The 14,541-nt window shown below is 41.6% G+C and overlaps 1 protein-coding gene across 20 annotated transcripts in view; it reads left to right on the top strand.

The window, feature by feature from the left end:
* The window catches only part of DST (dystonin), a 520,502-nt gene that overhangs the window by 233,225 nt on the left and 272,736 nt on the right, over window positions 1–14,541 (top strand). For 10 of the 20 annotated variants that reach the window (XM_038771967.1, XM_038770518.1, XM_038770442.1 and 7 more), the window contains 4 exons: window positions 282–371; window positions 920–1,018; window positions 2,677–2,754; window positions 4,360–4,452. In XM_038771967.1, the coding sequence (XP_038627895.1) occupies window positions 282–371; window positions 920–1,018; window positions 2,677–2,754; window positions 4,360–4,452 (360 nt within the window). The remainder of the gene's footprint in view (window positions 1–281; window positions 372–919; window positions 1,019–2,676; window positions 2,755–4,359; window positions 4,453–14,541) is intronic. The other 10 variants (XM_038770756.1, XM_038771577.1, XM_038770930.1 and 7 more) reach the window with 2 other exon arrangements.

Genomic DNA, 14,541 nt, shown 5'->3' on the forward strand with positions numbered 1-14,541 from the left:
CAGCCCGCTAACTATCCAGGACAAAATGGTGGTTTTTACATTTATTTTTAAAGATATCTGAGAACGGAGAGTCCACAATCTCTCTTGTGTGTCCTTTGAAAGTGTCTATCTCGTACCATTCACAGTGATTTTCTTTATGATTAACCAGATATTATCAGGTGTAGATCTGTGGTCATTAAAAAAAAAATTGAAGAACTATCAGGTGGATTAGTCAGAAGCATTAAACAAGATTTAGTGTCCTTAAAGGTCAACACACTTAAATTTTCTTTTTCCCTGCCCAGGTTCGAAAGCGTGTGAATGACCTCTATGAAGACCTAAGGGATGGACACAACTTGATCTCTCTTTTAGAGGTCCTTTCAGGAGACACCTTGGTGAGTTTGTAATTTCGTTTTTGTCCATTGATTTTGGAGGAGGCACATTGTTCCTTTTATGTCTTAGTACTGCCTAAACCCAGATTGTTCAAATTTACTGAAGCACTTCCCACAAGTTGTGACCATTGGCAACGAAGGATCAGGTTATAAGCCTAGTGATTCATACACAGATTAATTTAATTTGGAATTTGAAAGATCGCTTTCTTCTCTTATTGACAGTGAATTTTCAATTATTTACTATTCTTATAATGTAATAATACTGTTATTTTTTTCTGTCATTCTTTTTCCTCTCTTGGTTTTGCTTAGCAAAAGCTGGATGCATTATATAACTCCATATTAAAAAAACTCACAAATAGCCCAGAAATAATAAAACACCCCTACCAGAAATGGTTTAACCTGCTTCCCAGGTGTCATTTCCTTTCTTTGTGAACATTACTTCCCTTTCTTGGTTCTCTGTTTCCTTCATTATGTTTTGTTCACGCTCTTTTTTCATTTGTGGTCTGTCTTGTGTCTCTACTGTCCTATCTTCTGTCTGTTATATTCATTAGCCAAGGGAGCGAGATTTTTTGAAGACCTTACGGTTGGTGAGTTCAACAGAAGCATGCGAGTATGAACAGCATGAGGATGTGGAGGATGAGGATAAGGGGGTAGGTGTCGACCCCCATAACTATACTAACTTAGAATTTGAGGTGTGGTGATGGCTAATTGGAAAGTAAATCCTTCGTTTGGAATTATCTGTAGTTTAGCAGCAAGGATCGAAGAACTCACATCTATGATCCTCACTCAGTGTGCACCGAAAATCTTAACAAATAAAGAGATGTCTCCTCCTTTCATTCATTTTCAAGTAGCTGGAATGATTCTGTTTGTACTTACTATACTCATCACATAGTAATTGTATATATCAGGTAAGCCATGAGTGGTCAGAGATAAATTTTATATAAAATTTGAATAATTTTAAAATCCAAATTATCCAAATTTAACTTGTTGAGACTTTTGGGGTGACATCTTTATATTGATTTGTTGGGTGAGGCTAAAATCAGCATTCTTCAAGTGATACTATAAACTTGATTTCTCTAAATATCATAGCTCTTTGCAGCACATGTTCTTTTCCTCTTCTCATATTGGTTAGAAGGGAAAACAATAACAAATAAACTTTTAAATTTTGAACCCCCGGGTCCTGATTGCACCCAGACATTTTTTTTTTAGTTTATGTAGAGTTTACGAGAATTTACCAAAACTCCTCTGAAAGATGTGTCAAGTTATTCCATCTAGTGGAAGATTTCTTCCATTCTCTCATCGTATCACATCTGGCTTGGATGGAAAATGTGAATTTTCATTTAAGGGGTGAATGTGGGCCATGGCATTTATTCTTCAGTTTACACAGAAGTATATTTTTCCTTCTGTGGTTTTGCTATTTGTTATTTAATGACACTTTTGGCTTCACCTACATTTGAAAAGCTGAGCTGTCATTTTGATCTTTTTCTGTGGGGAAATTTGACCCGTTCCTTCTATTTTAGTTTTGCTCTTTTCCAACTGCATTATTCCGTATTTTCCTTCTGGCAACATGTGATCTATTGGAGAGACTGTTCATCAAGGAATATCCTTTGCTCTTTCTCAGTCTCAAACTGAGAGAATAGTTCAACAGTATGAATGATCAGAGTGTGCATTCAGTATATTGGAGAATGTGAAAAGTGCAAAATGAGGAAGAAATCTTATTTTTAAGGTTTGATGCCATAAATGTAACTGCTTTCCCACCATGACCCTCTTGCTGATAAATCAAGTCTTCCTTTTTCTAGCCATTATTTCTCTTAGTGATTTTACACTAACTGCATGCCATTTGGCCCCATTTCCATTAACCATCATCCATTATTTAAAAAATCCTTGCTCATTTTTAATTTCTCTTAAGAAGGTAAGAGGGTGATCTTTAATTATGTTCCTGCATCCTTTGCTAAATGATTGGAGACCACACAAAATTATCACCATGAATTTGAATATTATATTTACTTCTATGACTTTTTCAAACAAGCACTGTGTTTCTTTTCTTGTAATGATCCCCGTTTATGCCCTAATTATCACTTTAAACCATGAAAAAAGGGTAAAATCCTCATCAGGATTGTAACTCAATCAGTGGTATTTATTGAGTGCTTACTATCTGCAGAACCTGTTAAGTTCCACAGTAGATTTCAGTATTTTAAAAAAATGCTTGATGAAATAATTACTGTTTGTAAATAATTATCATATAATCCAACCATAGGCTGTATTTACCTAAGCAAAGCACTATATAATCTCTGTTTTCAACTTTTAGCCCAGAGAAAAAGGTCGGATGCGTTTTCACAGACTACAGAATGTACAAATTGCACTTGACTATTTGAAAAAACGCCAGGTAAGATAATTTGAAAATTAACATAAATATTGATAATAAATTTGTTAAACAGGAGCAATATGTGAAGTTAAACTCCATCAATGTAGCTGTCAAATGTGTCTTCATAATAGTTGAGTAATACAGTATTTTTTTAAAAGCTTTATTAAAGAATTGGAGAGCAGTATCTAGTAAGGCAACCAGCAAAAAAAATTATTATTGTTTGAGTTTTGAATAAGAACTATCCAGTATTTGAATTAGCAGTACAGTGACATAGCAAACTAACAACATTTCTAGGGATAAAATGGAATTGCAATTAATAATAATAATAATAATAATAATAGTAATGGCATTTGTTAAGTGCTTACTATGTGCCAAGCACTGTTCTAAGTGCTGGGTGGGGGGATATAAGGGAATTAGGATGTCCCATGTGGGGCTCACAGTCTTAATACCCATTACACAGATGAGGTAACTGAGGCACAGAGAAGTTAGGTGACTTGCCCAAAGTCACACAGCTGACAAGTGGTGGAGTCGGGATTGGAACTCATGACCTCTGACTTCCAAGCCCGGGCTCTTTCCACTGAGCCATGCTGCTTTGTTGATGGACACCCCCCTTCCCACCCGTTACATAAAACTTGCTTTGGTGCCTTACACAGTGCAGCTTCATTCTGTGAGGGCTGTGTATTGTCAGAACAACATTCTTTCTAGATTCCCTCCGAAACTGAGTGTTCCGGTAGTACTAAGAAAGTAATTTGGTTTCCTCGTCGTAATAGATTATCCTTTCAATTCAGCCGAATACAAACAATAAGACTGTTTTGGCCCTTCAAGATAAGGTATAGCGTCATGACCCTACAGCAGTCCCGAGTTGATTTATTTTCAAGATATATTGCTGGAAGATATGCAGCAAACAAGATAGTACCTTTTCTTTAGAGTGTGTTATGATGTCACAAATCAGAATATAACTGGTGTTCTGTGGAGGAGAGAATATTTTTATTTAGTACTGTGCAGGAAAACATTCTGTCCTTTTTTCATTTTCTATTAATCTGAAAGCAACTATCAACTATTCATTTGTTTTCTGAGGGCCAAAAAGGGGCTTCAGTAGACTTTGGTTAAGCCTCTGTATTATGCATTTCCCCGTTTGTTAGAAACTGTTTTTTTATTTATTAGGCCCTTACCAAAAACCACTTATTCAAAATGAGTAACAGTTTAAACCAGTGGCAGAAAATGGAAATCCTTGATTTTACCCAATTTTCCAGCTAAATACCACCTGGAAGCCTCCATTTTGCATTTTAGTAGGCTTTCTATGATGGATGTGTATTGTCTTTCTGTGGATGAATTTTGATTATTTGGATCCCAAACATTTTGGGGATATTTAGCTACTCCCTACCGTGGGATGAAATGTGCCTAAGGAAGGAACTGAATTCACCGAATTTCATTATGATACCTGCACAGATAAAGCATTTGGGGGATTAGAAAGGGGAAGATTTTGTTTCAACCCTGGTATAATTTAAAAGTTGCTTTCCCTGGTTCTTATTGCAGTGGATGTGGAGTGTTTACTGCATGTGAAAAACAAATTGCTCTGAGAGCATTTTATTTAATTTTGCTTGTTTCTTTTTACTCACATGATAGGTGAAACTAGTGAACATTAGAAATGATGACATAACTGATGGAAACCCCAAATTGACTTTGGGGTTGATATGGACAATAATTTTGCACTTTCAGGTGAGCCCTGTTTTTTCTTTACTCTGTTTCTTCCTTTATGACACGTACTGCCCTTCTCCTGATGAGTGTCTCAAACAGGTTAGTTTAAAAGAAAAATATAAAGAGGTAGATTTCCTTTAATCAAGATTATATTTGGAAAAGCTTGAATTATTCTTTCATGTCAACATTGCTGACCACTAAGAAGTCTGAATAATTATTATCTTTAACTCATTTCCTGATTGTGAACAAAAATACAAATGTAGTCTGTTATTTTAAGAACAGTGGTTTTCTTTCTTTCAGAGTAAAAAGAAAAGGATCTTGTGTTTACTGTATATTAACAGGCTTCTTTTGTTTAGGCAACCCCAATTGTTCTTCAGCACACAAAGGATTTCTGATTAGTTGCTCAGCTGTTTTTCTTCTTAACGATTTGTTGAAAACTTTTCAACATTTTGAAGCAAAACAAACCATTTTCTGTCTGTGCACTAGATGGCACTGTAATTAATGTCTTGACACCCCGTGGATAGCCCTTGAAATAGCCTTAGACTTTCTGAACACGAGGTTTGATAATGGGAATGTGAATTCAAAGGATTTAACCAAGATGCAAGTGTTTCTTTTATTGAGTTATATGAATCTTAAGAAAAAGTTTAATTTTAAGGTAAAAGTGAATGAAATTGTGCCTTATATACTGATTTAGAGTGCTGGGCCGATTTCATAAACTCAAATAAACATTTAGGGGAGTTTGTACCAACAGGGCTCTTCCCGGACTGGGGTAAACCTCAGTGACACGTAGTAGAAGTCAGCCCACACCTTTGATCACCAAGGTTAATGTGGAAAGGTTTTTACATAGTTTTACCAGTGTGCAAGGGAGTGACACATACACATGCTCACTCCACTCCACCAAAGGTCCAAAACCTGTGGTCAAAATAGCCCATTTTGCCAAATTTCTTCTTCATGCTTCCAAGTGTTTCTCTTCTGCTGCTCAAATACTTGTTTCCCTCTGCATCTCAGCATGCCTCCAGGTGCCCCTTCAGGATTTCATTCATTCATTCAATCGTATTTATTGAGTGCTTACTGTGTGCAGAGCACTGTACTAAGCACTTGGGAAGTACAAGTTGGCAACATATAGAGACGGTCCCTACCCAACAGCGGGCTCACAGTCTAGAAGGGGGAGAAGGATTCAAATCTAGAAGAATTCAAAGCAACCGCCTTTTGCCTGTCTTAGACTTGGCAGCTGTGGCTCTATGTGGCAGTCACTGATTGGTCCAGGCCCCTAATTGTGTAGAACAGGGAGAGAAAGCCACATCTCCCTCCATGCTCCACCCGGACAGGCCAGCAATCACCTACCTCAAATAGAGCCCATCAGTGCCTCTTGAGTCTCTTCCTTGTTGTTGTTCATGGGATCACAAACAGTCACTAAAAAGTCAGCTTGTTGTGGGCTCACTACAGATTAAATTTTCTAACCACCATTTCAATGCTGACATAGTTTTAGTTGCACTCTGTAACTGCCACTGTGTATATAGTTGTCCTTTGCCTAACCATGAAATGTACCTGTCAGTACATGTGTGGCTGAAAAGGCCAATGGGGGACCTACAGTGCCAGCCATCTTGTGCACCCAAAATGGACTGTTTCATGTTGTGTTGTCAGGTCTGTTTCCTGGAGCACCTAGCTCTAGTTTCCCCTTTAATAATAATGGCATTTATTAAGTGCTTACTATGTGCAAAACACTGTTCTAAGCACTGGGGAAGTTACAAGGTGATAAGGTTGTCCCACGGGGGGCTCACAGTCTTAATCCCCATTTTACAGATGAGGTAACTGAAGCACAGAGAAGTTAAGTGACTTTCCCAAAGTCACACAGCTGACAATGGCCAGAGCTGGGATTTGAACCCATGACCTCTGACTCCAAAGCCCATGCTCTTTCCACTGAACCACGCTGCTTCTCTTAGCCACGCTGCTTCCCTGCCTGCTTTTGCTCAAAAAGAGCCTTTCCTTTCTTGATAGCTGAGTGCCTATGTGGTCCATCCTCAGGAATTCAATCAATCAATGGTATTTATTGAATGCTTAATGTGTGCATAGCACTATGCTAAGCACTTGGGAGACTATGCTACAACAGAGTTGTAATCACGTTTCCCTGCCCAGAGTGCGTTTACAGTCTACTGGGACTCCCAATTCTCAACAGCAGTTGTCTCTGAAACTGCTTTATTATGTCCTTAGCTTGTTGGTATTTGGTCCTCTTTGCTTTCCAATCACATTATCATATGCTCATTTTATACATGGTGAAATACTTGAAAAGGTTGAGGTCCCATCAGATCAGTATATAACATGAAATGTGGTAATCTGGCAAAACTGTATAATCCTTGGGAAATCCCAGATACAGGTGAGTTTTCTTGGTTCTCTGCAATTGTTAGTTGCTTCTTCATCTTTTCTCTTCTGGTTTACATTATGCAGTTACAGTTTCCTGTATTTTCTGGGAGAGGGAGATTCTGGGATGTTTTGCCTTTTTGATATTTCCATTTGAAATTTTAGATTTTGAGTGAAAAAGATCAAAATGGTTGAAAGATTTTCCATGTTATCAAACCAAAGTAGATATCAGATCTCCCTTTCATTTAAGCTCTGTGGGTGAAGAAGATAGCAAGTAATTTTTCCTTTCTGCAGGGAGAGGAAGAAAATGGTCAGAATCAAATAACCCATTATTTGGAGATGAAAACTACCCTAGGCTCCCATAATCACTGGAAAGTACCACTTTTTAATTAAATTGGTTGAAGTGCTGCTACGTGGCATCACAGTAGAAACTCATGTTGTCTCTGCAAACCCAATGAAATTCTGGCAAAGTTGCCAGCAGTGATCTCTGTAAGGATGTTGTAGTGGTCTTGGTGATTATGTTTGTTCCAATTATAATACAGGTATGGAAAGGTGAGTGATAGTGGAAACACTCTGGCAGGGATGGTGGTTTATCAGAGTGGGAGGCTGCTTGCTTTTTGAATGGTATTTTAATGATTCAAAAGAAGTCACAAAAAATATATGATTTGCAGATTAAAGCCAAGTAGTTAAAAACACTGTCAGCTTTGAAATGAAAACAAAATAAGTCAGTGAGAGGTATTATCCACTGGAGGAAAGCTCAAAGGATCTCATTCTGATTTACGCATCATTACCGGCAGTCATTAGCTGCTGATCCACCTGATGTTCTCCCAGCTGTAGATTTAGGGATGGTTTAAAGTACTGAAGCAGAATGGTTTGCTGATTTTAGCTGTGCAGCTTACCTTCTCGAGCAGAGTCCTTCTGGCTGGTAGGGAATGATTTACCTAGCCTGTAAATCCCTGCCCTACTTGGTACCAACCTCTGGCCAGTTCTCATGAACTTATTTATATTAATGTCTTTCTCCTTGTGGGAGCTTATTTTGGCCAGGGAATGTATGTACTAACTCTGTTGTATTGTAATCTCCCAAGGTGTGAACCCGTTGTTGGGTAGGGATTGTCTCTGTTGCTGAATTGAATTTCCCAAGTGCTTAGTACAGTGCTGTGCACACAGGAAGTGCTCAATAAATATGATTGAATGAATGAATGCTCTGCACATAGTAAGCTCTCAATACATATCATTGATGATGATGATCTCAGCCTCAGGCCCAGAAGTGGGTCTGGGTCTCCCAGTGGTGGTAGTGCAGGACTTGCATGGTGTCGTAGGGTGGTATTTATTGAGTGCTTACTGTGTGCAGAGCACTGTACTAAGTGCTTGGAAAGTACAGTTCAGCAGCAAAGAGAGATAATCCATGCCCACAACAGGCTTACAGTCTAGAAGGGGCGAAACAGACATCAAAAAATAAACAGGGATCGATACCATCAATATAAAGAGTTATAGGTATATACACATCAAAACAAATAAATGGATATTAATGCAAATAAATATAATTGTAGATACGTACATATATATACAAGTGATGTTGGGTGCGGAGGGGAGTAGAGCAAAGGGAGCGAGTTGGGGCAATGGGGAAGGGAGGGGGAGCTGAGGAAAAGGAGGGCTTTGTCTGGGAAGGCTTCCTGGAGGAGGTGAGCCTTCAATAGGGATTTGAAGGGGGAAAGTGTGATTGTTTGGCACATAAGAGGGGGGAGGGCATTCCAGGCCAGAGGTAGGACATGGGACGGGTGAGAAAGAGGGTGAGAAAGCACCAGAGGAGAGGAGTGTGCGGGCTGGGATGTAGAAGGAGACAAGGGAGGTGAGATGGGAGTGGGCAAGGTGATGGAGAGCTATGAAGCCAATAGTGAGGAGTTTATGCTTGATATGGAGGTTGATAGGCAACCATTGGAGATTTTTGAGGTGGGGAGTGACATGCCCTGAACATTTCTGTAGAACAATAATCCCAGTAGCAGAGTGAAGTATAGACTGAAGTGGGGAGAGACGGGAGGTTGGGAGGTCAGAAAGGATGCTGATGTATTAATCCAGTCGGGATGGGATGAATGATTTTACTAACGTAGTAGCGGTTTGGATGGAGAGGAATTGGCAGATGTTGGTGACTTATGAAGGTGAGACTGGCAGGTTTCAGTGATGGATTGGATATGTGGGGTGAATGAGAGAGTGGAGTAAAGGATCACACCAAGTTTGCGGGCCTGTGAGACGGGAAGGATGGTAGTGCTGTCCACAGTTACAGGAAAGTCAGGGAGAGGACAGGGTTTGGGAGGGAAGATAAAAAGCTCTTCCTTGGACATGTTAAGTTTTAGGTGGCAGGAGAACATGCAAGTAGAGATGTGCTGAAGGCAGAAGGAAATGTGAGGCTGGAGGGAGGGGGAGAGAGCAGGGAAGGAGATATAGATTTGGTTATCATCCACATAGAGCTGATAGTTGAAGCCATCGAGCCATACACCAAGGGAGTATAGATGGAGAATAGAAGGGGACCAAGAACTGACCCTTGAGGAATCCCTACAGTTAGGGGATGGGAGGGGGAGGAGGAGCCCGCAAAGGAGACTGAGAACAAATGGCCAGAGAGATAAGAGGAGAACCAGGAAAGGACAGAGTCAGTGAAGCCAAGGTTTGATAATGTGTTGAGGAGAAGGTGATGGTCTACAGGGTTAAAGGCAGCTAAGAGGTTGAGGTCAATGGGAGTAGGAGCCGTTGGATTTGGCAGGAAGGTGGTCATTGGTGACCTTTGAGAAGGTGGTGTCAGTGAAGTGTAAGGGATAGAAGCCAGATTGGAGGGGGTCCAGGACAGAGTTGGAGGAGAGGAATTTGAGGCAGCAAGTGTAGACAACTTCTTCCAGGAGTTTGGAAAGGAAGGGTAGGAAGGAGATGGGGTGATAACTGGAGGGCGGCGGTGGGGTCAAGGAAGGGTTTTTTTGGGATGGGGGGAGATGTGGAAATGTTTGAAGGCAGAGTGGAAGCATCCACTGGAGAGTGAGAGGTTGAAGATGGAAGTTGAGGGGAGGAGGGAAGGGGCAAGAGTTTTCACAAGGTGGGTGGGAATGGGGTCTGAAGTGCATGTGCAGTGGGTGGCACTTGAGAGGACGAAGGAGATCTCCTCTGAAGATACTCCTGGGAAGGATGGGAAAGTAGAAGAGGGGCTCGAGAGGAAGGGGGATGGTAGGGGTGATTTTGGGGATCTCAGACCTGATGGTGTTAATTTTCCTAATGATGTAGGTGGCCATATCATTGGAAGTGAGGAAGGGAGGAGGGGGAGGAACAGGGAGCCTGAGGAGGGGGTTAAATGTCCAGAACTGCTGACAAGGGTGATGGGCATGTGTGTCAATAAGGGAAGAGAAATAGTTTTGCCAGGCAGAGGAGAGGGAAGAGTTAGGCAAGAAAGGACAAACATAAAGTAGACAAAGTTGGCCTGGTGTTTAGATTTCCACCAGCAGTGTTCAGTGGCTCGAGTGTAAGAGCAAAGGAGGCAGATAATGGAGACGATCCAGGGCTGTGGGTTAGTGGTGTGAGAGAGACGAAGGGATAGGGGAGCGTGTGAGTTGAGTAGAGAGGGTGGAGTGTGGAGAGCATTTATTTGGTCATCAAGAGTGGACAGAATGGGTAGGGTGGCTAGGTGGGGTGTGATGCTATGAGAGGGCTGGATGGGGTTGAGAGAGCGGAGGTCTCTTTGGGGGAATAGTACAGATTTACAGGGAGAAGGAGTGTGAGAGAGGAGGCAAGTGAGAAGGTTGTGGTCAGAGAGAGGGATTTCAGAGTTCGTGATTTTTTACAATGGTTTGAGATGATGAGATCGAGTGTGTGTCCAAGGGATCCGCACAGTGTGTCAAAATTTCCTTTCTGTCAAAGCGTTTTGGGCACAGCATCCTTTGCCTTCATCCCACCTGCAACTGGGTACATAAGCCACGGCCTCCATTCCTCTCTTTACCCACTTGCTCATTCCCTCTGTGCCTTCATACAGATTATTCACACACCCTCTCCTTGAGTGGCTCTCTGAAAGCTCTCCATGTCGCTCCTGGATTTTTCTGTCTGGTCTGACCCTTTCTGTGGACTGGGCCTAGCCTACACAGAGCTCTGGCCTATTATGCAAGTACTATTTGGTGATGAACCTGTACAATCTGCATCACCATGTCTCAGTATCTGGAAAATGGTCACGTCCCTTCCCCACTCCCCTCCCACACGTCTAACCAAAGTGTGGGAAGGCGTTGAATCCCAGGGCATTGATCCTGGTGCAAAAAGCATTTAACAAGGAGTTATACATTAACCTGTTTTCTTTCAGGTATTTTATGTTTTTCCCTACGGCAATTCACTTTTCTGACTTATGGTAAAGTTCTCTGACAGTGAAGTTCACTTATGGGGACCTGTGTAATTTAAGAGGGCAATGCAGGACCCAGAATCCCAGCTACATAGTGCCCATACAAAGGTTGTCCCTTGTTGTGCTGTCATGCTTGTTGCTTGCACTGATGGCTTTGCTCTTTTAACTTTTGCCTTCAGTGGATTATGGTTATAGGAAGGCAGACTGGCAACAAGACTACTTCTGTATTTCTTGTTATACCTCATGGAATCTTGGGCCTTATTTTGGGGGCACAAGGAGAAAGAACTTGGAAATGTGGCCTTTATGGGCTAAGGGGAAAGAGACCTGATACTTTTTTTTTTCACATTAAAGCCCTGTTCTCTTGACAGTGGCTGTAATCAAATCTTCTGGATGGTTATACCATCCTCACTTGCTTCTGGTCTAAACTCATTTTCTCTTTTTCCTTTTTTAGCAGGCCTCCCTCACTGATTAATAATAGAAACACTGCTGGGTTTCGCCTTTCTCTGTCTTCACAAGCATTTCCCCCATTAGGGAAGTAGATTTAAGTCCCCTGTATGTCCAGAGACCTAAAGGCATAGAGAGAATTCACATGATGTGACAGTGGAGCAATTTGACACCAATCTTCGGTCTTTTTAATCCAATGGCTGTACTGCCTTGCTTTCCAGTCCTGTGATAAGAGGGGGGAGAGGTATACACAGATATCCCCACACAGAAATACAAAAAGACAGCTATATGTATATATCTTTATAGATATATCTATAGCTATCTATAGCTATCTATATAGATATATACACATACATACATATATATGTACACACACACACACACACATCAGGCAGAAACTCCTCACCCTCGGCTTCAAGGCTGTCCATCACCTCTCCCCCTCCTACCTCACCTCCCTTCTCTCCTTCTACAGCCCAGCCTGCACCCTTCACTCCTCTGCCACTAATCTCCTCACCGTGCCTCGTTCTCGCCTGTCCCGCCATCGACCCCTGGCCCATGTCATCCCCCTGGCCTGGAATGCCCTCCCTCCCCACATCCGCCAAGCTAGCTCTCTTCCTCCCTTCAAGGCCCTACTGAGAGCTCACCTTCTCCAGGAGGCCTTCCCAGACTGAGCCCCCTCCTTCCTGTCCCCCTCCTCCCCCTCTCCATCCCCACCGCCTTACCTCCTTCCCTTCCCCACAGCACCTGTATATACATATATATGTTTGTACGTATTTATTACTCTATTTTACTTGTACATATTCTATTTATTTTATTTTGTTGATATGTTTTGTTTTGTTCTCTGTCTCCCCCTTCTAGACTGTGAACCCACTGTTGGGTAGGAAGCGTCTCTATATGTTGCCAACTTGTACTTCCCAAGTACTTAGTACAGTGCTGTGCACACAGTAAGCGCTCAATAAATACGATTGAATGAATGAATGAATATATATATGTACATGCACATATGGATACATACACATATAGTAACATGCTTCCATGCAGATACATATAGGTACACATACAGGAGCAGCGAAGCCTAGTGAAAAGATCATAGATTCACGAGTCAGAGGACCTTGGTTCTAATTCCAGCTCTGCCAGTTGCCTACTGGGTAATCTGGGACAAGTCACTGAACTTCTCTGTGCCTCAGTTTCTTCATTTGTAAAATACTTGTTCTCCCTCCTACTCAAACTGTGAACCCCATGTGGGACAGGGACTGTGTCCATCCTGATTAACCTGCATCTATCCCAGCACTTAGAACAGTGCTTGACACTTAATAAGCACTAAAGTACCATAACAATAAGAATAATGATAATCATAGTACAGTGTCCCTGGTACACAGAGGGATATCCACAAAAAAAAAAAAATACAAATGTGCTCTGAGAGATTCCTACCTTCTGAGAGAGAAACACTCATGACACAGGAAGAGAGGCAGGGCAAACCAAAAGATATCACCCCATGGAAACACTGGGCCATCACCCAGTGATCTTTCCCTCAGCTCAGCCAGTAGGGAAGGCAGCAGTGTATAAGGGCTCCTCTCCACTTCCTACTACCTTCCTCACTTGCTCTTCCAGTGATTCCAGAGCTATTGTCATTGCTGCTCTGTCCCCTAATGCATCCATCTCTACTACAGTAGTTGTAAGCAATTCTGTCATTGATACAGTGACCCCAGAAACATTCAGGGAGAAGACTGTAAAATGGTAGACTTACTGGCAGCAACCATAGGAACTGCAACAACAGTGATGGGATGGAAGTAGGAGCCTGGCAGTTTGACTGTCCCTTTCCTGCATCTGTCCAATGTTGGCCTTCTAAGCACCCTGACCTAAAAGGAGTTTGCTACCACTTTTAATAACTTGTGTCTATCCCTAAGTGTGTGATGGATAATCACACTTTTGGTATCTAAGAGATGGCAGCAGTGTCATTAAAGACCTGTTCAGTGGATTATGCGGGAGTTCAAGCTCTATGGATAAGCCTCCCTGACCTAGTATTCTCAAAGCACCAGTTTCTTCTTCTCAAGGATATTGATTACCTATCTCTTCCTGGATATCTGAATTACCACTGAATTAATTATTAATTGATGAGTTAGCCACTCACTGTATTAGCCTTTCTCCAGATGGCATTTTCAAAGTCAGGACTAGGCATGGAGTAAAAAGAAGGATTTTCCCTGAGATACTTTCCCCTCTTGCTGTAAGTTTTATGGGCAGGAAAAGTGTCCACTAACTCTGTTGTATTGTGCTCTCCCGAGTACTTAGTACGTTCCTCTGCACACAGTAAGGGCTCAGTATAAACTATTGATTGATTGAGGGGAAATTGCACAATTCGTAGTGATGCATTTAAAAGCAGCCCTGTTTTAATGCTGTGTGATTTATGGAAATGTAGTTTTATTGTCTTGCTTAACAGTATTTATTGAAGGCAGAATATTTTATTAGACCTTTAGGGAATATACAGACCAAGCATAAGGTATGGTCTCCTCATTTGAGGACTTTACAATCTAGAATGTGAGAGTAGAAGAAAAGGTTACAGGGGCAAGTGGATAAATAATTAGCAAATGATGGCACATGAGTGCTGAAGTAGCTGAGGTGGCCTAAACAGGTGGGTAGGGGTTTGACTGTGAGGAAGGGTCGGTGTAGAATTTTGATAGGGTCAGGGAGACATTCCAGTTGGGAAGATACAGTGGGTTAGAGACAAACTGCTATCTGCCATTTCCCCTAGCCTTAATTTATTTTAATTTCTGTCTCTCCCTGTAAACTCCTTATGGTTAGGAATCGTGCCTTTCAACTCATGGCTCAGTGGAAAGAGCACGGACTTGGGAGTCAGAGGTTATGGGTTCTAATCCCAGCTTTGCCGCTTGTCAGTTGTGTGACTTTGGGCAAGTCACTTCACTTCTCTGTGCCTCAGTTACCTCATCTGT

This window comes from Tachyglossus aculeatus, chromosome 1 (genome assembly GCF_015852505.1).
Source record: "Tachyglossus aculeatus isolate mTacAcu1 chromosome 1, mTacAcu1.pri, whole genome shotgun sequence".
Lineage (NCBI taxonomy): Eukaryota > Metazoa > Chordata > Mammalia > Monotremata > Tachyglossidae > Tachyglossus > Tachyglossus aculeatus.